Source organism: Neofelis nebulosa, chromosome 2, assembly GCF_028018385.1.
Source record: "Neofelis nebulosa isolate mNeoNeb1 chromosome 2, mNeoNeb1.pri, whole genome shotgun sequence".
Taxonomy (NCBI): domain Eukaryota; kingdom Metazoa; phylum Chordata; class Mammalia; order Carnivora; family Felidae; genus Neofelis; species Neofelis nebulosa.
In genome coordinates, this window is record NC_080783.1 from 122,170,077 (window position 1) to 122,195,497 (window position 25,421).

The window sequence follows — 25,421 nt, forward strand, 5'->3', positions numbered from 1 at the left end:
GCTTGCCTTTATCTGTCCGGGTCACAGACATCTGCCTTGCCTCTCTTGATGAACATATAGCTCTAAGATCTATTCATTCAAACTTTGGTTACCTCGTGGTCTTGCTTAGGTAACTCTGGTGTCATTAGGCTGTCGCTAACGTTAGCAGTTTAAGACCCATGTTGCCGGCTTTGCCCCAACAGCATCCTTTCATGTCAACTTTGAGGCAGGAGGGAAGCAAAGCAGCTAGAGTCTTTGCAGGCCACTCTCTGGCAGGAACCTTTCCTCTTGAGACTACCTGCCTTCTTCCAAAGCCTTCTGAAGGCTGATGTTCAGTTTTGCTGACATTGAGGGTGGAAAAGATAAAAATACTCATACTGATGTCTTTGTTTTCTGGGAATCGCTTCCCTGTTTTCTCAAGTTCACACCACGAGGGGACCATGCAGCGTGAATGGCGAACCTGCCACAGGTCCCCGGGCTCCTCCCTGCTTGCCACCTGGTCCCCGTCATCTCCTCGCCACTGACCCGGGAAGCACCTATTACGTGGGTTATGTGGTTCTTCACGTCAGGGTGCGGTTCCTGAGAGAGATCTCTGGCTCCTGAACCAGCCACACCCATACAAATGAATGTGTTTTAATGAATAAATGAACGAATTTGCTTAGAACTATTTATGGAGCACCAGCTGTGTTTCAGACGCCGTGCTAAGTACTGGTGATTCCAAGGCCAACCAGACGGACCCAGGGCACCATAGCCCAGTGTGAAGGCAGGCATTACAGCAATGGCCGCTCCCAAACATTAGGAAGGTTGTAAGAGGGGACAGTCAGGGCGCCATGAGGAATTCAGAAAGGGGAGCCTAGTACTCCAAGGGTTCGGGAAGATGTTTGGGGTCTCAGGCAAGAAGGATGACGTATAATGTGGAACAAATAGAAGCTGGCCAAGTAAGAGGCCTAGAAGTGAGAGAGTGTAAATATGTTTAAATAACTGAGTAACGCTGAATATGCCCAGAATTTAGTGATGGGGGTGAACATGGGAAGATGCTTGAGAAGTAGCAGAAGTCAGGTGGGGAAGTGCTTCAAAAAGCTCCTGCCTGGGGCTGTGGTCTGCCTTGACATGTCGGCCTCTGCAGTCCCTGGCCACTGTCCCATCAGCTGTGGTGGAGAGTGGGAAGGGAGCTAATCTGAAGGCAATGCAAAAGGAAAAAAATAAACACTTGAACAGTTAATTCTCATTATTCATGATAGTTAAGTTCTATAAAGTCACCATAAAAACTGAACTGGCAAATACCAAGCCATCGCTCCCAGGGGAGCGAAATATAGGGTTAGGTTCCCGTGAGCCTCTGGTCACATTTTCAACAACTGATCAATGCATAACCTTGTTTTATGTGTGTTTCTGTTTGTTTGTTTTCTTTTTTTGGCATGTTAGTGATGTTTTATTTGAACAACAGTGAGTGATTATGGAATCCAGCTCCTCAACTCTATTATATATTCAGATACACAACAATCAATAGGGAACATATCGGTGATTTCTTGACTGGGACCCTACCAATTCTTCTGTTTTTTAATATAATTTATTGTCAAGTTAACTAACATACAGTGTATACAGTATGCTGTTGGCTTCGGGAGCAGATTTCGATGATTCATCACTTACATGCAACACACAGTGCTCATCCCAACAAGTGCCCTCCTCAATGCCCATCACCCATTTTCCCCTCTCGTCTGCTTTCCCCCCACCCCCCCCATCAACCCTCAGTTTGTTCTCTGTATTTAAGAGTCTCTTACGGTTTGCCTCCTTCCCTCTCTGTTTGAAACTATTTTTTCCCCTTCCCTCCCCCCATGGTTTTCTGTTAAGTTTCTCAAATTCCACATATGAGTGAAAACATAAGATATCTGTCTTTCTCTGACTGACTTATTTCACTTAGCATAATACCCTCCAGTTCTGTCCGCGTTGTTGCAAATGGCAGGATTTCATCCTTTCTCATTGGCAAGTAGTATTCCATTGTATATATAAACCACACCTTCTTTATCCATTCATCAGTTGATGGGCATTTGGGCTCTTTCCAGAATTTGGTTATTGTTGAAAGTGCTGCCATAAACATTGGGGTACATGTGTGCCCCTATAAATCAGCACTCCTGTGTCATTTGGTTAAATTCCTAGTAGTGCTATTGCTGGGTCATAGTGTGGTAGGGTCCGCTCCCTAAGGAAAGAAAAAAAACAAAAAAACCTCAAGGCAACCTGGTTATATGCGTAACTGACAACATCCCTCATGACCTTGTAGCATGAGACCACTTAAACAGACTACATGTTTGTGTCTTACCATATATGGGAGACAAAGAAGTGGAATATAAATAGACAACTACACCACATGGCGTTTGGGGCTCAGTTCTTTGGGTACAAACCCAACTGAGGGGTGCCAGCAGGAATAAATTTGCTTTTTGGAAAGAAAGCCTCGGTGTCATGACTCTGTGCAAGAATCCTACTACAATAGGGTAGTTCTATATTTAATTTTTTGAGAAACCTCCACCAGTTTTCATGCCCACCAGCAGTGCAAGAGGGTTCCCATTTCTCCACATCTTCACCAGCATCTGTTGTTTCCTGATTTGTTAATTTTAGCCACTCTGGTGTGAGGTGGTATCTCAATGTGGTTTTGATTTGTATTTCCCTGATGATGAGTGATGTTGAGCATCTTTTCATGTATCTGTTGGCCATCTGGATGTCTTCTTTGGAAAACTGTCTATTCATGTCTTCTGCCCACTTCACTGGATTATTTGTATTTTGGGTGTTGAGTTTGGTAAGTTCTTTATAGATTTTGGATACTAACCCTTTATCCGATATGTCATTTGCAAATATCTTCTCCCATTCCATGGGTTTCCTTTTAGTTTAGTTGATCGTTTCCTTTGTAGTGCAGAAGCTTTTTATCTTGATGAGGTCCCAATAGTTCATTTTTGCTTTTATTTCCCTTGCCTTCAGAGACATGTCGAGTAAGAAGTTGCTGCGGCTGAGGTCAAAGAGGTTGTTGCCTGTTTTCTCCTTTAGGGTTTTGATGGTTTCCTGTCTCACATTCAGGTCTTCCATCCATTTTGAGTTTATTTTTGTGTATGGTGTAAGAAAGTGGTCTAGTTTCATTCTTCTGCATGTTGCTGCCCAGTTCTCCAAGCATCACTTGCTAAAGAGGCTGTCTTTTTTCCATTGGCTACTCTCTCCTGCCTTGTCAAAGATTAGTTGGCCATACATTTGTGGGTCCAGTTCTGGGTTCTCTATTCTATTCCATTGGTCTATGTGTCTATTTTTGTGGCAATACCATGCCATCTTGATGATTACATCTTTGTAGTGGAGGCTAAAGTCTGGAACTGTGATACCTCCTGCATTGTTTTTCTTCTTCAATATTACTTTGACCCTTTGGGGTCTTTTGTGGTTCCATATAAATTTGAGGATTGTTTGTTGTAGCTCTGAGAAGAATGTCAGTGCAATTTTGATTGGGATTGCATTGAATGTGTAGATTGCTTTGGGTAGTATTGACATTTTAACAATATTTGTTTTCTAATCCAAGAGCATGGGATGTTTTTCCATTTTTTTGTGTCTTCTTCAATTTTTTTCATAAGTTTTCTATAGTTTTCAGCATACAGATCTTTTACCTCTTTGGTTAGGTTTATTCCCAGGTATTTTATGGTTCTTGGTGCAATTGTAAAGGAGACTGATTTCTTAATTTCTCTCTCTGTTGCTTCACTATAGGTGTATAGAAATGTAACCAATTTCTGTACGTTGGTTTTGTATCCTGTGACTTTGCTGAATTCATGTATCAGTTCTAGCAGCTTTTTGGTGGAGTCTTTCGGATTTTCCATGTAGAGTATCATGTCATCTGCAAAAAGTGAAAGTTTGACTCCTTCTTTGCCAATTTGGATGCCTTTTATTTCATTTTGTTGTCTGATTGCTGAGGCTAGGACTACCAACACTATGTTAAACAACAGCGGTGAGAGTGGACATCCCTGTCGTGTTCCCGATCTCAGGGGGAAAGCTCTCAGTTTTTCCCCATGGAGGATGATATTAGCTGTGGGCTTTTCATATATGGCTTTTATGATGTTAAGGTAGTTTCCTTCTATCCTGATTTTCTTGAGGGTTTGTATTAAGAAAGGATGCTGTATTTTGTCAAATGCTTTTTCTGCATCTGCTGACAGGATCATATGGTTCTTATCCTTTCTTCTATTCATGGGATGTATCACATTGATTGATTTGCGAATATTGAACCAGCCCTGCATCCCAGGAATGAATTCCACTTGATCATGGTGAATAATTCTTTTCATATACTGTTGAATTCAATTTGCTAGTATCTTGTTGAGAATTTTTGCATCCATTTTCATCAGGGATATTGGCCTGTAATTCTCCTTTTTAGTGGGGTCTCTATCTGGTTTGGGAATCAAGGTAATGCTGGCTTCATAGAATGAGTCTGGAAGCTTTCTTCCTGGGAGTGTTTCTATTTAGAGACACCTTCTTTAAGGTATATTGTTGGGGTACCTGAGTGGCTCAGTCAGTTAAGCGTTGGACTTTGACTCAGGTCATGATCTCATGGTTTGTGGGTTCAAGCCCCACGTCAGGCTCTGTGCTCACAGCTGTGAGCACAGAGCCTGGAGCCTGCTTCAGATTATGTGACTCCCTCTCTCTTTGCCCCTCTGCCTTTCACTCTCTCTCTCTCTCTCTCTCTCTCTCTCTCTCTCTCTCTCACTTGCTCTCTCAAAAATAATAAACATTAACAAATTTTTTAAAAAGATATATTATCGATGCATTAACTAGAACTCATGGCCAACAGCACTATAACTCATGCCTTAATGAAGCTTATCTAACACATATATTTTCTCCATAAGGCACATCAGAGCCTTCCTGCCCTTAGGAACATTAGACAGCACTTCAATAATTATGGACTGTTCTCTCCTCCAAAATTCATACATGAAAACCCTAATCCCCAATGTGACTGTATTTGGAAATAGTGCTTTTAAGGAGAAAATTTAAGTTAAATGAGAGTAAAAGATTGCGGCCCTAATCCAACAAGACTAGTGTTCTTAAAGAAGAGGGGACCCCGGGAGTGCACCGGCCTAGAGAAAAGTCCACGTGATGACATCTGCAAGCCAGGAAGAGTGTTGTCATGAGAGATCAACCTTACTGGTGCCTTGGTCTTAGACTTCCAGCCTCCAGAACTGTGAAAAAATAAACTTTTTTTTAAGGCACCTGGTATTGTTATGACAGCCCAAGCTGACTTATATCAATAATGAATTGGGGGGACCATTTTTAAAAAATGTTTATTTACTTATTTTGAGAGACAGAGAGAGTGAGGGAGAGACTCCCAAGCAGGCTCTGCACTGTCAGCATGGAACCCAACGTGGGGCTTAATCTCACGAACTGTCAGATCATGACCTGAGCCGAAATCAAGAGTCGGACGCTTAACCGACGGAGCTACTCAGGCGCCCCTGGGGGCCATTTTCAATTATGAAATCACCAACAAAGAAGCACAAAAGAAACGTCCAAGAGAGGAAGTGGAGACATGTTTCACCACCCTGATTTAGCTCATCTGGGAAACCATGCCCCTGTGCCAGCCACAGTTCTCTCACTTTTTATACTCCTGTAACGTCTTGCTTTTGCCACTATTCTGGTTCAGAACTTGGTATCCTGGGGTTGACTTCTGGAATCCTGTCCTGTTACTCGAGTTAAATCCCCACACGTTTGTGTCTCTATTCTGATAGGGTCCAACTTCTCCAGCCCAAGGTCCTCTTAGGGTCCAGTTTATATATTCTGTCATCTTTCTATGCTTAAAAAAAAATTGTCTTAACCCCCTTCTTCTCCCCCTCCACTTCCTCCTCCTCCTCCCCCTCCTCCTTCTTGACATAATTGTCAGATTTATCAAGATTTAACATGCATATAGTTTAGAGTCAAGCAGTCCCACAAAGCTTATTACCAAAAAGGATACTAACGCTTGTAGTAGCCTCCTGATACCCCCTCCCCACATTTCCCACTCTCCAGGGAAAACCACCTTCACATTTTAAAACTGAGTCTTTGGGTATTTACATCCCTGTCTCTAAGGATGATTATATAGTTGCTTCTTGATTTTTTTCCATTTCAGGCATTATGTGTATAGACTCCCCACCCCTAATCCTACCAGTAAAGCAACCTTATAATTTTGGATACATCAACATTCAGTGTTTATATTATTAGTGGTCATGTAAGTGTTGTGCACTGCCAAGTGATATGGGCTGCAGTGATTTGCTTTTCTGTGCAAGTTATTATTTTTCCTATGGTTAATTATTGTCTTTTGTTCATTGAGTAATGTGCTCTGTACTTATCCCTAATTTATTCTCAAACTCTCCCTCAGAAATGTAAATCTTTTCTCAATATGCGTAAATACATCAGATGTTTTATTAATTTCATCTTCTTGAATAATTCTGCCTTGGTCCCTTTCTCTGCTCCAGTCAGTCTCTCTCTCTCTCTCTCTCTCTCTCTCTCTCTCTCTCTCCCTTTCTCCTTTCCTTCCTCTCTTCCCCACCTTCCTTTTTTGGGTCCCAGTGTTCCGGAGTTTTACAATGATACATCTTGTTGCAGATCATTTTCTTTCATGGTGCTAGGTCCTTTGTGAGCTCTTTTCATGTGGAAATTTATGTCCCCGTCTCTTCTCGGCCCTTTGGCTAAGATCAAGTGTGGAAACTTACTTCCTTCCTTCCATTCTGGAATGTTCTGGAATTATTTCATGGACAACAAACTCCCTCTGCGTCCACTGTTTTCTTTCCGGAATGCTCATTTCTTAGGTTTTGGATCTACTAGAACTGTTCTCCAATTTTAAAATCTTTTTATTACCATTGTTTTATCTTTGTCCTTTTGCTCTGTTGTCTGAGAAAATTTTTCAACGTATCTTCCAGGCTTTTGTTGAGTTTTTCCTTTCTGCTATTATATTTGTAATTTCCAAGAACACTCTTTGTTCTCTGAATATTCTTTTTTCATAGCACTCTGTTCTTTTTTCAGGGATGCAATATTTTCTCATCCCTTTGAGCTCAATAAGGGTAGCGTGCTGTTTAAGTTTTCCTCCCTCACCTCCAATGTTTATGCTTGGGGTTTTTTTTTTGAGTCCTCATGTTTCAGATTGGAAGCTTTCCTCCTCTCCATGGTATACTCAACTATCTGCTCATATTTAAGAGAAGAACTGTAAAGACAACCTTGTGTGGGTTGGGGGGGGGGTTAGTGACTGCAGACTTCACTCCAGGGTCATGTAGATGAGTGGTTTCATGGGGAAACCCTGGATGTTGGTGTCATGAGGTCTTTTTCAATAAGATTTTTTGTTAAGATCTGGTGTTTTTTTTTTTTTGAGCTGATAAGTCTTTTCTAATATCCTGCCTGAAAAAATATCTACATAATCTGCCTAGTTTCTGCAAGCTGGTGGGGTAGGAGTTCAATCCCAACATTCAGTAGAAAACTTTTATATAATCCCCCTGTTTTTTAATATAGTCCCTTTTGGTGAACTGTGCCTGGCATCTTCTAATCTAGAAACTCTGTTTTTCCATCTCCAGGGAGCAAACCTCCAGATCTCTGCCGAAAGTAACTGATCTGCATGGTGTAGGAGACAGAATCTGGGATCTAACTGCTTCTCATGAACCAGCCTTTCTGTCTCAGCCTCACCATCATTCCTACTTCTGGAGATACCTCATGCCACCAACTCCTATGCCTTTTGAATATTTAATGGCGTAAATCAGTTTGCACCATGGCTATCCCCATTACTGCCTTCAGATTGATGTCACTTTTGATGTCTTCATAGTCAGCTACTGCCCTTCCCTCTGCCTTTTCCAACTCCCCAGAATACGCTATTGGGGTTTTTTCCTCTGTTTTCTCTTTTTTGTGTGTGTGGTTTATTTCTTTTTTTCCTAAAGTGAGGTCTGTGCCCAACATGGGGCTTGAACTCAAGACCCCGAGATCAAGAATTGCACGCCTCCCTGACTGAGCCAGCCAGGTGCCCCTGTTTTGGTGATTTAGATCTTTTATTTTTGTGAAGTGTAATGTCACTTTTGTTGGGTTTCACAAGGGAGTAAAGACTGATACAGGAGTTAAGCTCTTACCTTAACTAGAGATTCCTCTTCTTTATTGTTACCTCTGCCCTGTCCCCTCCCCAGTCACAGCCCCCTGCAATCTAGGTATTGTCTCCCTTGTGCATGTGGCTGGGCTCTGCTACAACAATTCCTTTTGGACCTCCAGGACTGGTTGACTACTTGAATCCATGAAAGTGGATTGCCCAGTGCAAACATTGGCAGGAAGCACCACCCCTGTGCCAGCCCTGGCCAGTGGGTAGATCTCATGTGGACAGGTAGGCTATCAGAAAGACCAGAATTTCCCTGGCCTCCCTCTCCTCTGCTTTGAGTTGCTGTTGAATAAACCACCAAGCCATCTTATGTCCAGATGTGTCATCGGGGTGGCCCTGTTCAAGGGGCCAAGGAGGTGACAGCCAGGCCGGTGGCTCAGTCTAAGCTTTGTGGGGTGGTCTCCCAGATCTGTTCTTCAGCTTTTAACACATATGGTATAGAACTTCATCCATTTGTCCCGTGTAGCCCGGTGTTTGGAAACTAACACAGGTGAATCAAACTCACAGCACAATGAGTCACCGTATAGTGTGCCTATTGACTGATTTATAGTCAACTTTGTCTTTTTCCGATAACCGGGTCATTTATACCTACTATCTGGGGTATTTCCGTTCCAGTATCAAGCGAGATAGAAAGCTCAGTTATCAGATGTCTTCTGTCCAACAAGACAGACCAGTTACGTTTACATCTATTATTTACAATTAATCCCCACTCTGCCCCCATGAGCTGTTATCCCCATTTGACAGATAAGGAAACCAATACTCAACGAAGCTGAGTAAACTACTCCAGCTCGGGAAAGGCCTCTCTAATGACCTTTGGTCTGGGTCCTGAAAGAAGACTGTGGACAGTTGAGGAGCCAGCGGGACAGGGCAGGCAGTGGCCCTGGAGTACAGAACACATGTCCCAGCCTGAGGAGCCCTGTGGCTCCTGCCTGGTGAGCATGGGTGAGCCCTGAGGGGCCCATGTGAGAGACCCCAAGAGGAGGGCCAAGTCCACGGCCAGGGGCCCCTTGGAGCCAGGCTGGCCTGGGTGCTTGGATTAGACAGCTCTTCAGGGAGGACAGGGGGTGGCTATCAAAAAGATCACACTTTTCTACAACACTCTTGTGTTGTTTCAGTCTCTCGCGTTACCTGGATATTTTTTCCAACTTGGCCGACTTCCTTGTCTAGAAAGTTCCCTGCAGAGGATTATCTTTTTTTTTTTTTTAACTTCACTTCTTGTGAGATGGAGAGAGAGAGCACAAGTGGAGGTGGGCAGACAGGGAGAGAGAGAGAATCCCAAGCAGGCTCTGCACTGTCAGCGCAGAGCCTGACGCAGGACTGGGACCCTCAAACCGTGAGACCATGACCTGAGCCGAAGTCAGACGCTTAACTGACTGAGCCACCCAGGATCCCCGTGGAGGATTATTTAACCAGGCTGTCACCGTCTTTCCTACAATGTTGTATTATCCATAAGTCCTCAAGTTTGGCCACCCACTGATGATGAATAATTTGAGGACCAAAAGACCTGTGCTTCCCCAACGTGAATGTCCATTGCAATCACCTAGAGAGGCTATTAAAAACACAGGGGCCCCAACCTACCCCACTGAATCACCGGGATTTCTTTTCTGTTTTTTTTTTTTTTTTAAGTTGGTTATTTATTTAGGTGATCTCTACACCCAGTGTGGGGCTCCAACTCACGACCCTGAGATCAAGAGTCACACGCTCCTTTGACTGAGTCAGGCAGATGCCTCATTTTTTTTTTAAGTTTTTTAAAAAAATTTTTAATTTTTTATCTACAGTCTATTCTCATGCAGCTGGCCTGACCATTTCTTAGAAACTCCATGCCCCAGGACAGGATCAGTGGCAGGTTACGCATCAACAGACACGTTAGTGACTGCAGCATAAATCTTGAGCAAAACCCGTGTCTTCTGCCTTACGGTGGAGACTCCAGGAGGGCAGGGGATGTGTCTTCTGTCTACAGATGCCATAGATACTCGCTGCCCTTCCTTTGACAGGACTGTCCTCACCCATCCAATCAATCGGCTAGTGATATTTTCCATGATGTGCTAGACACAATACTGAGAAATAGTCATTGTCCTCAGGAAGCTTTCATTGATTTCATTTTTTATTAAAAAAAAATTTTTTTTAATGTTTGTTTATTTTTGAGACAGAGAGAGACAGAGTGTGAGCGGGGGAGGGTCAGAGAGAAAGAAGGAGACACAGAATCCAAAGCAGGCTCCAGGCTCTGAGCTGTCAGCACAAAGCCCGACGCAGGGCTCGAACCACAAGCTGTGAGATCATGACCTGAGCCGAAGCTGGACGCCCAACCGACTGAGCCACCCAGGCGCCCCTTGCTTTCATTGATTTTAAAAAGCATTTTTTTTTTTTTTACATTTTAATATCCCGGAAATGGAGTTGCGCCTAAAAGTTGATTGTATCTTAGCATTTGTTACGATGCAATAGAGAGTGTTTTTTCTTTCTTATGGTATGTAAAATGATGAAGCCTCTTAGAATCCATGGTATCTTCAAATTGATGAAGCACAGTAGTTGAAAAGGGAATAATATACCTGTATAAACAGGTAACTGACGTGAACCTTGCTCGTGCCGTTCCCCCTGCGCAAGTAATTCTGCACATCTATTTCATCAGTGCTACTGATTTATTATGACTCAATTCAAATGCCACTTCCTCCAGGAAGCCTTCCATGTCACCTCAGTTCCTGCACTCAGTGTGGATGCAGAGTCTGTCCTCGGGGCTCTTATACTTGCCTCCGACCTCCACTTACCAAGCTGTGTTACATTTGTCCTCCCCTCTCTAGACTGTAAGCTGAGTCTAGGCAAAGATGCAGTCGTACCTCTCTGTGTTCCTACCACCCAGCACAGAGCCTGGTACAGAGACGTTCGGTCAATGTTTGTTGAACGCGTGAACGATGTACGTTCTTTACCGCATGTAATGCCACCGGATTTCAGCAGAAAGGCGGGGCTGGAGGCTAGAAAGGCAAGGGAAGTCTTCATGAAGGGATTGGGAATGGGCCATGCTGGCAGGATGGCTGATGGAATCACTCAGGACTGCCATGAGGGAGGAGAATGGGCCAGCGCTAAGACCTTCATTTCTCCCACCAGGTAGATCCCGCGAAAACCGTTACTTGGTTGGATTTCGTGTCTGAATTTCAGGAGGCTGTGGGGGCTCATCCATCATCATCCTTAATAATCGACTCTGGGTGTTAACACACAGACACTGAGGTTCAGAGGCAAGAGCGGCTCCCCCCTCGGTGCGCTCTCACAGGAAGCCCTGAATATACATAGACTTTGTGGTTTCGACCTCAGAGCTTCCTGCCAGATCTTGACAAGGTTTAGCAAGTCGAAGAAGCCAGGAGAAGGGGGGCAGATGGGACCACAAAAATGGCACCGGCATTTCAAAGCAGGTGCCTTCTCACCGCCTATCACTGTAAACCTTAACTGAAAACTGTTTTGGTTTTCTTTTCCTCCCACTTCCCCCAGTGCAGTTAGCATTTGGCAGCTCGCTGGGGATGGGGTATGCTCTTTTCCTAATGGCCATTTAAGACCCTCGGGATTTGATTCCACCGACCTGGCTCTTGGCCTGCCTTTTGGTGGTGTTTGGTAGGCTCGTGTCACCGCCAGTATTCACGGATTCCTTTCTTTTCAGGGATGATTCTACAGATCCTTGTGCCCGTGTCTAAACAGTCAAGGAAGCGAGACCCAAACAAGTACGTTTGCCGGTGCCCCTCCTTATACTTTGCGCACAGAGGTTTCAATCCATCAGACAAGTCTACAAATAGCCTATCGGGCCAGCTTTGCAGCTGAGACCTGGGGAGCACGTTCTGGTTGTCCTCGGCGGGGGGATTAGGCGGTCCGGGTGAACTGGGGTGACCAAACTGGATCCTGCTGTCACACACACCCGGCCTCCTTCTTATCCAGCAGCTTGATGCTGGGCTTCTTTCTACAATGAGCAGACACTGAGGTCAAATGAAAGCTTTTATTTCCCTTCTACGTCCAAGATGGTGGGCAAGCGTCCACCAGATACATAAGAAACCCAAGGGCGTCTTGAGCAGGCAGACGGCTTGCAGCGAGGTCCCGGTGCCGCAGGACGCCTCACGTCTGCACGGGATCTGAAGGGGAGGCGAGGACTTGGTGGTCGGTGGCCCATCCTCCTGGTGGTGGCACTTGTATTGCCAGCCCTTCTGGGCGTGACAAGGAGCAGCGGCTCCAGGTGTTAGAGCATGCAGGTGAGCTAGGAGATGCCGACACGGCGTGGCCCGCGAGCCCAGGGGGTGGTCATCCTACCGCAGAACACGCCTGATGGAAGTGTAGGTGCTCCCCCTCCCAGCGGAGAAATTCCACGGTGCCTTTATGGGAAAGGACGATTTCTATCGCTTTTAATTAGAGGAAGGGGACACCCAGGTCAGGAGACAGAGTTATGAGTTTCCTGTGGCCCCACGGGGAGCTTTGGGTTGAACTCGAGGCCTGGGGAGGGGAGGGCCTTTCTGCTGATAAACTTGTGTGGCTGGTGGAGGGGGGGCCTTCCTCTGCTGGTTGTGCTGGGCCCGGTGGCCAGGAGGCGGTGGCCGATGACCCGGGGCCTGGGGCCGATGACTGGGCGGTGGAGGAGGCCGGGACGCAGCGGGACTTTGAGGAGTCGAGCCTGGCACCTGGCAGGGCTTCGGGCCCCTTTTCTTGGTGGTTAGTCTGCATGCTCTTATCTCCAGCTCTTCATCTGCAACAATAAAACCTCTGACAGGTCTCTCGGTAAGATAGGATTGGTGTAAATATTTACCACTCGGTAAATATTTACCACCTACGTGCAAAACGCCATGCTAGCTGTTTGGGGGGATGCGATGAGGCAGAAGCCCCCTCTGCGCTCTAAAATGTCCAGGTCCTGTAGGAGAGACAGAAACGCCCACCAGCAGGGTGGAGTGAGAGCCCAGGGCTTCCAGAACTCAGGGAGCCAGAGGCAAAGAGGCGGGGAGAGGAGAGGGCTTTGTGTCTGGGTGTTCTGACGACATGGACCTCAGCGCCCTGCCTCTGGGTTATCCAAGAGACCATGCCCAGAGGGGACCCTGTGGTTAGAGCCCTCAGGGCAGGAGCTTAATAGAGGGGACATCAGCAAGAGCCTGCCTTCAGGTGGGTTTCCCTGTTAGATCTGCCTTTCATGCAGGTTTGTTCCAAGGAACGTGAGCAAGAGGCTTTTGAGACCTTAGAAACTCCCTAGTGTCTATGCATTTCTCAGAAATTCACAAGCCAGCCCCATCCTCTTGGGGTTGGCAGGAAAAGAACTTCTCGCCCCGTCTGGAATTTTCCATGATGTGTGACTGCCCTCCACGAAGGCAGGGCCACAACTCCCAGTAACGTGGTTGTTCCTTTGCTGTCTTAAAACTACACGGGCAATCTGTGAGGAGGCTTCCTACTTCTCTAGGCCTGGAGGGCCCCGCTGGCCCCTCGGGCCTCCCTGGGCTACGAGGGAGGCGTTCTGGTCTCTGTGTCCAAAGCCATCCTTGGTGGGGGGGGGGGGGGGGCTCCCAAGGGAGCTAGGAAGAGGGTGTCCTCCTGGGGCCAACGAATGGCCCTACATGTCAGTATGGAGCGGGTACAGCCCCGGGAATCACAGGCCCCCTCTGAACACCCCCCCCCCCCCCGCCGTAGCTTCGGGTGAGGCTGCCCGTGGAAGAGTCGCCCCTCATGGCGGAAAATGCAGTCTCAGGTGGCTTTGAACGTGAAGACTCAGAGTCTAACAACATGGTTGTGACACGTGAGGGTCCAGAGTGCTCTGTGCACCAAAGGTCAAGGGCACAGAAAGGGAAAAACACATCCTCTATGCCACCTTTGCTGGCTCGAGGTAGCGGTGGGTACGCCAGCACGCTGTGGAGAGGACCTTGACCCTGACCCCAATTCCCAGCAGTGGGGCTCTTACAGCCCTCGTCTAAGGCAAGCTTGGGCTGCCCATTTGTCCACCACCCACCGTCCCGTCCGTTTGTTCTTCAAACATCTATTCCCTGTCTTCTGGGTCCGGGTGCCATGGCTAAAGTAGCAGCAACAGCTCGGAAGCCTGAAATCAAGTGACACGGAGCGGAACCGCACACAATGCACACAATGTCCGTCTCCGGTGAGAGCCCGGAGGGGTGCAGGCAGAGCCCAGGGGCTCCGGGAGGAGGGGTGGGGTGTGGCCAAGTGGCTGAGACCCCAGGCCGGCTCGCACAGACGGGTGAGCTGGGGCTCGGAGCGGCCTGCCTGGCAGAGCAGGACTGTGGGGCCCGGTTTGCCCACGCCTGTCACTTCAGCCACTGCCCAAATGTCTGCTCCCAGGAATTACTCCACACTCAGTGTCCTTTCTCACTCATCTCCCCTCCTGGGTACGCACCCGGGGCCCAGACTAGGGTGACGCAAGCAAGACGCCCAGGGCATGGCCTTGAGAGAGCCCTCACAGGGTTGGGCAAGGGCAGCGTGGGCCCTGAGAGCGATGGTCTCCTTCAATTTTGCTTCATTTGATGGGCTCCCGGCTTATATCGCCCTCATCCTGACTCAGCCCGCTGGCCATAGGATTGGGAGGGAATCACTCACCCTCACTGAGCTTGAATTTCCTCACCTGTATGGATATTATCTATCTCATAGGATCACCGAGACAGTTGGATATGATAATGAACACGAAGCATTCTGTTACAGAGATAAGTGCCTGGCACAAGTGACCGCTTGTCAGCGTCGGCTAATGATCACGCTGGTCACTTTGGCCTGGCGAAAGCAGGGATCGCCTTGTCACGGGGTGCCACACGAGGGCCATGTCGGAAGAATATGTGGTCTTTGACCATCAGGCAGTGGACAAATGCAGGGGGACTCGGGCAGAGAACCGCCTGAGCAGGGCACAGGGGTGACGGAGCTATGCGTGCCTGTGGGACTCGGCAAGCAATTCTGCTCCACGGGGGCAGAGAGTGCTGGAAAGATGGTGGTGGAAATATGGCGCCACACTGGGGGCAGTGGTGTGGCAGGACATGGGGCTGAGGGGCAGGGGCCCGAAGGAGACCCAAGGCGAGAAGTCTGAAGGAAGCAAGCTAAATCCAAAGGGGGTTCAAGGCCACCCCTGCTGGGGCTAACGTCCTTGTTAGCGTGGTGCTGCCGGTGGCCGGCATGGGCCTCCCGGGCCCGCTCTAGGGAGAGACCCAGAGTGAGGGGACCCAGCCCTACAGTGAATGGCAGATTGCCCAGGACCCGAGGGACCTTCCTGCCTGGCTGCACGTCTTGCTGTTGGCCGGACACAGCTTGCTGGATGCTCCTGGAGCATGGGGCCCCACCCCCACCCCAGAGCCTGCAGGGACACCTAAGGCACCGTCATGTGAACTCACTGCCTTGGGTGGCCTGTACTGTATGCTCTTTGAGCCCAGCTCCCCACTTCTGAGCCTAACGTTCTCATTCTTGGTGGCTGTTGGAGAGGCCTGACTTGCGGACACAACAGTCCCAGAACTAGCACGTTCCGTCTGAACAACAAATCGGAAAGGGGGGCATAAACCCCTGGTTTTAGACCATACGTGTCCTCGCAGGTCCCTGAAATTGTACCTGCGCTCCTAGGAGCCTGGTCCTGAACACATCTCGGGCCGCCCTCTCAAAAGAGGACGAGATGTTTGTTGATGGAAACCATGTTTTGATGGTAACCGTTCTACCCACGTAGAGACGTGTGGCTCATTCGAAATAGGTCCGCATAGGCCTTCACCGAGTCAGCCTCGGCGGGGGATTCCAGGAGGCCAACCAGGATTCGGCTTCTCACAGCTCTCCTACTGTCGCCACCGAGAATGTGTTTTTCAAAGATCAAGCTAACCACGAAATGGAACACAGTGTAACCGCTGGTGATAAGCCTGACATCCTCAAACTCCCCATCTCCATTATTTTCTTTCCAGACTCAGAGTGTCGTCCCCATGAGTTGTTTCCATGGGGATTTTGCCTGGGGCCTGCAGGGGGACAGAAGTGGGGGGGCGGGGGGCGGGGGGGGGACTTACCATTCCTCCTACTGTTCTGTTTTTTCCTCTTGTTGATGTAGAAAATGAGTAGCACCATGAAGATGACGAACAAGGTGCTTCCTCCACAAACACCAATAATGAAATACAGGTCCAGACCCTTCTCTGCAAGAGGAACAGGAGTGGCTGGAGCGGGGGAGGGGCCCCGGGCAGAGCAGCCATCTCACTGCGCTGGCCAAGGACTCCTGCCTCCCGCATGACGCGGACAAAAAGAGCCTGATGGGACTTTTCAACCTCAGAAAAGCCGAGCTCGTGGAGGCTCTCAATTGTGTCAGCCTCCAAAAGGGCAGGGTCCAGGATAAGCCACCCCAGATGGCTCCTGGGGGGGGGGGGGGGTGCGGGCAGCTGGTCTGGACTGGAAATGCCAAATTCCTCGTGTGCTGGGACATTGTCCACTGCTCCTCATCAAGGCACATGTCACAGAAGTTTAGCTCTGAGGAGGAGTTTAGAGACAATCTAGCGTCACCTTTGAGTTTCACAGACAGGCCCAGAGAGGGAGGATGAGTTGCCTGAGGCCACACAGCATCTGTTTCTGAGTGGTTCCTTTAAGCAGCCCCTCGTGTCCAGGTTTCTGCACTATTTACCCACCTTCATCTCTGGCTGCCCTCCTGCACCATTTTTTCCCCCTCACCCTCTTGACCAGGCATTTTCCAAAGACTTGGGGTAAATCTTTCAGTTGTCCGGCCCACTGGCCAGCAACCCCTCCCGGATTTTCCCCGGCCCGTGAGAGAACCTCACACACACAGTGAGTTAGCAGCAGCCGTGGATTTGATCTTCAGCTCACAGACCGTCAGTGGCTGTAATGCAACGAGGCTCACAACAACTCTGTGTGCAGAGAAATGGGTTTGAATCCAGGCTCTTCTAGGCAAGAGCTGTGTGACCTTTGGTAAGTGACTCCACCTCTCTGAGCCTGTTCCATTCTTCATAAAAGGGAGATCATGAAACTTACATCACAGGGTGGCTGTTGGAGGTCAATCAGATAATGGATGTGAAAGTGCTTTGTAAACTGTAAAACAACACATAGGGGTGAGGTCTTGTTCTTAGTAGAGCCCTGTGCACTGGTGATTCTGGGAGCCATTTCCCGGGAGAGGTGCTGGGCCGGCTGCCCTTTGTGAGTCAACAGCAGTTAGAGAGGCAGCAGCTGGGGCCGTGTGGCAGGGGACTGGCGCATCTGGAGAACAAACTGGAGCTCAGCCAGTGTCACAAGGAAACCCTTTTCCAGCCCAACGTCCCCAGGAAGACCCTGTTACCCGGGAAGCCCAGGATGGGCCCTGGGAGCAGGCCAGAGGCCCGAGAAGCAAACTGAACAGATCTGACTGCAACAGTTTCTTCATTCTCTCTTTCCTCGGGTCTCTCTCTGCCCCATTCTTTGCCTGCCGGTTACACAACCTCTCCCTGCCGTGTGGACGAAGGTGCCTCCATTCAAAAAGCAGGCAGGACACTAAGCTCCCGTTCCATGGGACCGAGAAAGCATTGGGTCCTTTAGGCTCCTCAGGCTGGAGCCAGGGGCTGCTGGAGTCTCTCTCGGGCTCAACTCCCCAGGATCTGAGACAGGTCAGGGAGTGCGGGCCGAGCCACGCAGCCATGGGGCGGCCACACCCCAGTGTGGGGGCACTGGGAGATACGCGGGCATGCCTCACACCGCCCGCTGGCAGGCCTGTCCGGAGTGGCCCTTCGAGGCACCTGGGGTGCTCTCCACAGGGAACCTTCCAGCTTGTCTCAGAGGCGGCCATGGCTCCATCATTTAAAACCACACCCTCTCCGTCTCTGAATCCAAGCGTTCGGCTTCCTGTGTGCCCTCCTGGAGATGATGTGCCCCTATGTTCTTGTGATGGGGTCCTTCTTCTGCCTCCAAACCTGCTCCTCCCTCAGGGTCTTGGTTTCGAGGACAGGCTCACCTCTGCTGAGCCAAATGGTTAGTCTTGTCCTTGCCCCGCTCTGGCTTGGCCCTTGAAAGTGATCCCTTTGAGGGTAGCTGCACCTCCCCCGGCCCTCCCAAGGTGTTCTTCCCGTCTCTTTCTCGGCCCTTCCTCGGACTGGCGTCTGCTCTGCACCACAGAGGAAGGGACATGAAGGTTCCACCTTTGAGCCTTGGCTTCTCCCGAGGCCCTTCCTGACTCCCTCCATCCCTGATGCACACACATGTCTATACTCGTGGGCTCTGACTAAAATAAACATGAAGAGCAGGGTTGCCCGATAAAACACAGGACACCCAGGTTCATTTGAATTTTGGATAAACAATGGATAAGTTTTAGCATAAGTATGTCCCATGAAGCACTTAGAAGATACTTATACTGTCTTTTGTATTTGCTAAGTGGGGCAGCTCTGATCAGGGGCCTCCCAGAAGGGGGAAAAGAGGTTGTGAAGTCAAGAAGGGACCGATAGATTCACGCAGGGAGCCTCAGTGATCAGGGGGCAGGGGGGCACGGAGCCATGGCTGGGGACCAACATGAAGAGTGAAGTGATGCTGGTCTAAGCGTGTGGTGGGCAGACTCTAAGCTGGCCCCCACAGCCCCCCACCTCCAGGTATTCCCATCTCTGTGCAGTCCCCTCCTATGCATGTGGGCTGGGCTTACTGAGTTGCTTCTGAAGAACAGAACACAGCAGAAGTGATGGGATATGTCTCCTGAGGTGAAGTTACAAAGAGACTGTGGCTTTGGTCCCGGGTACTTACTCTTTTTCTTAGCCAGCAAGGAGGGAAGCTAGCAGCCATATTGTGAGGTGGCCCAATGGTCCACGTGAACGAGCCTGGACATGGACCCTCCCTGCACCGAGCCTGGGCCTGACTGACATGACTGTGGTCCCTGCCGGTGTCTTGACTGCGGCCTCACGGAAGACTGAGCCAGAACCAGCCAGCAAAATCATTCCCAGACTCATGACTCACAGATACTGGGAGACAGGAACTGTCATTGCAAGCCATTAACAAAAGTAATCTGTTATGCAGCAACAGATAACTAATTGAAAGTATATATGAAAAAGCCTCACTTCTGACTTCATACCAGTTCAGGGCTGTTTCCAGAGGTAGCTAACCAGCCATAGTCCCTGTAGAGACTCAGGGCGTCTGGCCAATTAACTATTTTTGTGTGTGTTCGGTGTCCCTTCAGAGGGGTTAACCAGACAGCACGGGAAAGGTACTCACAGGATACCAGAAGAAGAGACTTTTGGAGCTCATGGTGCTCATTCTCTTTGTGGACCAGGTGACAGAAGCCCAGAGATGGGGGTGGGGGTGGGGGAGCTCTGACGAGGTAATCTTGCTAAATTTGGACAGACCCAAACTAGAAGTCCAGGCCCCTGGTCCCCAGAGCTCCCACTACCACAGGCTGCCTCTCAAGAATTACTTCCGGGGGTCATGTCAAGCTGGGGACCCTGGAGAAGAGTTTAAACTCTTAGAGTTTCAGGGGCGCCTGGGTGGCGCAGTCGGTTAAGCGTCCGACTTCAGCCAGGTCACGATCTCGCGGTCCGTGAGTTCGAGCCCCACGTCAGGCACTGGGCTGATGGCTCGGAGCCTGGAGCCTGTTTCCGATTCTGTGTCTCCCTCTCTCTCTGCCCCTCCCCCGTTCATGCTCTGTCTCTCTCTGTCCCAAAAATAAATAAAAAACGTTGAAAAAAAAATTAAAAAAAAAAATAAATAAACTCTTAGAGTTTCAGGACTTCCTGGTGCTGACACCACACGGGGCTGTCAGCTCTGTGGTGGGAGGAGCTTCACCTCACTGTGTCCACCGTCCTCCCTGGCCGTGAGCGTGTCCTCTCCCCGTACCCCCCTAACTTCTGGGTTTATACGGCCCTTCTACCTTTGTTCCTGGTAGGAAGTACTGCCCATCTCCCTTGTACAAAGTAATCTTTTTTTGCTCCCTTCTCCATCATTACCTTGGGAGTCACAATCCTGGTCACTGACTAGCTGAGGGACCTCGAGCAAGTCAGTTGACCTCTCTGGGAAATGGGGGTTTGCATGAGATAAACCTCGACAGTTCCTTCAGAGGATCTTTTCAATTGCCCGATGTTAAATTGTGCTCCATGGACGGATGCCCAAGAACACCCCACCCCTCTCTCCTTCAAGGCTTCCCTTGAAGGGTTCCAGAAGGAAGAGGTGTGTTTTCAAAGGGCTGCCTCTCAGCCCAGTCCCCTGTGCCCCAGAGGGAGTCTCTGCCCCAGACCTGACAGGCTGTGTTTGCCAAATGAGCTTGGGATGTCTGACCAGTGTTTGCCACGCACCTGAACAAGTGATCATCTTCACGTCGCTTTCCTTGCTGACTTTGTTTTCTGCCGTGCAGTTGACTAATATCTTCCGCTTGTTTATAAACCTGTATGTGCTGAACTTCGAAGAAACGGGCTTGATACTGGTCCCATTTACGTACAGTTTTAATTCAGGGTCTGTTCCATTTGATATCTTACAGACCAGGGTTTTGTTGATACAATTCCAGTCGATGTTAGGCGTTGAGACCTTCTCTGAAAAAAAAAAAAAAGATCCAATTCATAGTAGACCATTTTCTGATTTTAACTGACATACTTATTTACGGAGGGGGGAATGGAGTTAGTCTGGGACCAGGAGAAGATTTCCGAGACCACTAGCTATTGTTGCAAATCATTTTTATTTAAAAAAAATTTTTTTAATGTTTATTTTATTTTTGACAGAGACAGAGCATGAGTGGGGGAGGGGCAGAGCGAGAGGGAGACACAGAATCGGAAGCAGGCTGTCAGCGCAGAGCCCGATGTGGGGCTCAGACTCATGAACTGCGAGATCATGACCTGAGCCGAAGTCGGATGTTCAACTGACTGAGCCACCCAGGCGCCCCCATTTTTATTTTTTTTATACAGCACACTCAGAACAATTTTTTTATGGCGTTCATAGATACATCATATGAGCAGGAAAAAAATGCATCCTGTCAAATGTTTATGTGCTATTTTATACCTCAAAATGTTTTCACATACATGATGTCACTTAATCTTAACAAAGAGAAGAGGCTGATTTTTCTTGCCATTTACAGTGGACATCCCCAAAGCCCTGAGAGGTTCAATGGTGATCTAAGGGCACCCACTAATAAATGGCAGATAACGGGAGGAGCTCACTCTTCTAAGCCCAAGTTCAGGAGCATGGGTAAGACAGCATGTCTTGATCCCCAAAACTTGAGGGGGGCAATGCTTCCAAGCAGCCAGGAACCCTACCCTGGAGGTGTTGTTACATGTGTGGTCTGGGACCTTGGTCACAAACAGACCCTACTCCCATCCATCCACCAGGTCCTGGGAGGAGAGGGCCGGGTGTGCAGCTCAAGTTCTGGGGTGAGTGGGTACCAGCCCCTCATAATCATCAACTCCTTGCCTCTCTTTTTCTGACACAATAATATTCCAAGGCTGCGTCATGAAAGAAAAAGCCCTTGGCTTCACACAGGGCTGGTCCAAATCCTAACGTCACCACTTCTTAGCTGTCTGACCTCCTCCTTTTTCTTCTCTTCTGTCCTTGTTCTCACCCTTGCTCTCTTTTCCCAGACTTAACCACCTTTCTCGCTCAATTTCTCTCCATCCGTTACGCAGCCAGATGGCTGCTTTTTCAATGACCCCTCCCTCCCTGCCTCCCAGGCAACGTATCTTCTCAGTGCACGTTCCCATCAAATTTCATTTCTGCTCTAGTAGATAGGTATGCAGAAATTAACTTTTCTTCCCATCCCAAGATTCTTTGGGGTCCAGAATGAACCGGACGGAGGGCCTACAAGGCAGGGGCAGTGAAGAGTCTAGGGGTCAAGTCAAGGTGTCTATTTGCCTTTTCAAAATGGAAAGAATCTTCTTTCTATTTCTAACAGTAACATCTAGTCATTGTAAAACTTGATCAGCTACAGTAACATGTTTCAAGATTAAAAAATCGCGTGTAATTCTACTACCCAGAGTCAATAGATGCTTTTGATACGTAACACACGTACACATAATGTTTTAAAAACTAAAACTGGATCACATGATTTTGTAGTCTGCTTTTTTCCCTCCTTACTGATGATCTGTTATGAAATTCTTTCCTTTCTGAACATCAAGAGATATTCATCTCCCCATCTTTTTAAATGAGGTGTCTAAATTTAATGAAGAAGTTTGTAACTGCTGGGGACTTTGTGACCCTTTCCAGTTTTTCACTAACATAAACCACACAGCGATGAGCAGGTTCTTGGAGCCAAGTCTTTGTAAATGTCCTCTCTGTAAGTAGCTTCCCGGAAGAGGCATGGCTGGATCCAGTGGGGGCACATCACATAGACGAGAACTCCCTAGATCCAGGTTGCTAGGATTTATTAGTTCTCCCCTAAGCTCTCTTTTAAGAGAACTTCTGATGCCTCTTTAGCCAGGGGCAGCAGCCTCCTCAAGGAAACTGAAACTATAGATGCGTGAAGAAACAGGGTTGGGGTAGGGCATCAGCACTGAGCAAATGGGTATTGGGTCCCAGGTGCTGTCCAGCACCTTTGCTCAGTTATCTCATTGAATATCCCATGGAGTTATAATTACACAAATCAGGCTCAGAGCAGACAGAGAATTTGCCCAAGGCCATGTTGCAAGTAATGAGGACCAGACTACAAGCTGAATTAAGATGCCGTGTGACACTGACACACACACACACACACACACACACACACACAGACTCACTCACTCAGCAGGCACCAGTCGTGTCATGGAAAGATCTCTGTCTTTTGGCCAAGGAGAGTGGGGGTTATATTTGGGTAATGAACACATTCTACAATCAGTTGTGAGCTAGTTGCCTAACTGAATATACCAAAAGCCATTGAATTGTACACTTTAAAAGGGTGAATTTCTGGTATGTGAATTCTATCTCAATAAAGCTGTTTGGTGGGGGGGTGGGGGTGGGGAATGTCACCATCCTCGTTAAGAGAAGCACTGAACTTGCACCCTGACTCTGCTCCTGTCAAACTGTGAGACTTGGGACAAGTTGCTCCTGATTCCCTCTGGATGATAAGAGGATGCTGTCCGCATTGCTGGGAACCTTAAACAGGATCACGTAGCAGGGCACCTGATGCCTAGTTGATAAGCCATCATCACTGTGTTACTAGATGAGACACACGTGTAAGGCTCGTGTTCAGGAGAGGACACTTGAGCCCATATGGACAGGAGTCAGGAGAGCTGTGTTCCCAGGGCCCGGAAGCAGAGGCCCCTTCCGGCTCTGTTCTTAGTCTCACCCCATTTCTGGAATACCCTCTCCGTTCAGGGTTGCAGAACTAGGGTATGGAAAGTTGTCATTTGCAGGGAGCTGGCCCATCTGGGATTGCTAGAGTGGGGGCTGGGAACAGGCCGGAGGGTGATCCTAGGGAGGGGGAAGGGACCTCGTCTCTGGCGACAATTCCTGTGCGAAGCACAGAAATATTGATTTATTTGCCCCCTGAAACTCTGGCTCATACTGTTGCTGGAGTTCCTGTCTTTCTCCCCAAGCTTCTCTTCCTCCTATTGCGCCCCTCCCCCTGCTGAGGGTCTCCTGGACTTTCAACTTGAGTGTCATTCAATTTCACTTTCTCTTCCTTGTCTGCTGTACCCAGACCAACTTGCCCATCCTTCCCCGCCCCCCCACCCCCCTGTACCCTGCTTCCTCATTTACAGGCACCCTTTATCGAGGCCAGTGGTCGCGCTTTGGCTGCCCATGAGTCAGCTGGGGTGCTCGAACACCTGCTGATGCCCCGGCCCCATGCCAGGGAGTTCGGATTTGATTGGTCTGGGCTGGGACCTAGGCACTGGTAACCTTTCCCAGCACCTCAGTTGACTCTAACAGGCAGCCTGAGTTACGAATCACCAGCCAGCTCCTTCTCACCTCACTCGGATTATAGCAGCAGCTCCCTGGCTCGCCGGCCCTCCCAGCCCACCACACACAGCCAGCCACCCCTGGCGTACCTTCTACAGAGAGCAGCAAGAGTTAACTTCTGCTTCTGATCGCTCTCCTGTTGAGTAGATCTCAAACATGGGCCGTTCATCTTTAAATTCATCACTTCCAGCCCTTTAGGGCTTAGAACGACTCCTTCAGGGCATCCTGGCTTCAAACGGCTCTCCCGATGGAAGACCCAGTACTCTCCAGCTAGCCTGCCCCACACCCCGCTTGCTCCTTCACGAGCCACCTGGAATGACCGCTGTTTTCTTCTGCCCACGTGCTCCCCTCCTCCTGACTGATGCCACCTTAATCTGGGTTGGACACTCAGTTCTATATCCCCGTAACCTCTGAAGAGAGCGTTTTAGGCAAATAGAGGTGAGGATCTCTCCCCCGTGGATTTCCACACGTGTGGACCTCATCTTTTCCACAGGACTGGAGCCCTCACTGAGCTGGGAGAGAGGCATTAGAGATTTTTTTTTTTTTTTTAGAGCTCGCCCAAGGCCAAGGTCAGGCCGGGCCTGTCCCTAAATGCTATTCCCCTACTTACTAAACAGCACCCATGCTGAGATGAAGGAATTTAGGGAATAAAGACTTACCTTGAATCTTCAGCTGGAATGTTTTTTCCAACGCATTCTTTCCATCCTTATCGTATATAACTACCTTGTAGGTATCGCTGTCTTCTAGCATCAGATGTTTAATTTTCAGAGTTCCATTCACTGACACATTATATTTTTCATCTGGATTCTTAGGCTTGTTGCTAATTTGGAACCTCACCACCTTCTTTTTGCCTTTTTCCCAGTGTATATCATCTATATTAATCATTTGAAAACCAGGAATGTCCAGGTTGATGTCCTGACCCAGGGTACCCCAGACGATATCATCATTTGCAGGAGCTGCACCTGTAAAAAGCAAGACAGTTACTGAGATCTTGAGACTCCCTGCCAGAGAAAGCTGGGCTCTGGCCTCTTCAACTCTAACACTCGCCCCAAGGTCGCCAGTGGAGACCCACGCCACCTTACCTTGGATGGAAAAGATGAAAACCAGAAGGAAGATTTGACATGCGAGGCTCATCTTTGGGATTAGTTTCCTTGTTGTGATTCTGAGCTCTTCCTGCAAAAGGAACTGAAGTAAGACCAGTGGAATCCACCCTCTGAGAACCAAACCACGTGCCTCTCTTTTTTGCTTCTTCTACTGCAGCAATCACACACACACACACACACACACACGCATGCATGCACATACCAACCTTGCTGATGTGCTCCTTTACCAAAGCAGGTATATCTGTAGGGGTACAGGTCTTCTTACCACATTTTAATCCTCACAAAGACCTTGGGTGGGTTTTACTAGCTCCCTCAAAGACAAAAGGAACCAGGAGGCTAAGTAAACCTCTCAGGATTCCCCTTTGGTTACCGAGGATTCAAACCTAACCATTGTACCCATTCCGCTACATGGCCTCTAGCAAGATCACATAAAAATACAGGTAAATGCTCCTGAGTATCATCGC

At 48.6% G+C, this 25,421-nt stretch overlaps 1 protein-coding gene across 1 annotated transcript; it reads right to left on the bottom strand.

Annotated features, from left to right (window-relative positions):
- Positions 1-12,042: 12,042 nt before the first annotated feature.
- Positions 12,043-25,084, bottom strand: CD2 (CD2 molecule). The gene is made up of 5 exons (XM_058716077.1): positions 24,937-25,084; positions 24,514-24,816; positions 20,290-20,523; positions 16,060-16,182; positions 12,043-12,794 (listed from the first exon to the last, which is right to left on the bottom strand). Exons 1-5 carry the CDS (start codon positions 24,986-24,988, stop codon positions 12,496-12,498), a joined length of 1,011 nt encoding a protein of 336 aa, XP_058572060.1. The 5' UTR covers positions 24,989-25,084; the 3' UTR covers positions 12,043-12,495.
- Between the last annotated feature and the right edge of the window lie 337 nt (positions 25,085-25,421).

Coding starts and splice junctions, on each gene's coding strand:
- CD2 (XM_058716077.1), bottom strand. CDS start 24,988: ATGAGCCTCGCATGTCAAATCTTCCTTCTGGTTTTCATCTTTTCCATC. Junction 20,524..24,513: donor ATTCCAGCTGAAGATTCAAG/GTAAGTCTTTAT, acceptor TTTTTTTTTCAG/AGAAGGTCTCAACGCCTAAC. Junction 16,183..20,289: donor GAAGATGATCACTTGTTCAG/GTGCGTGGCAAA, acceptor TTCCTCTTGCAG/AGAAGGGTCTGGACCTGTAT.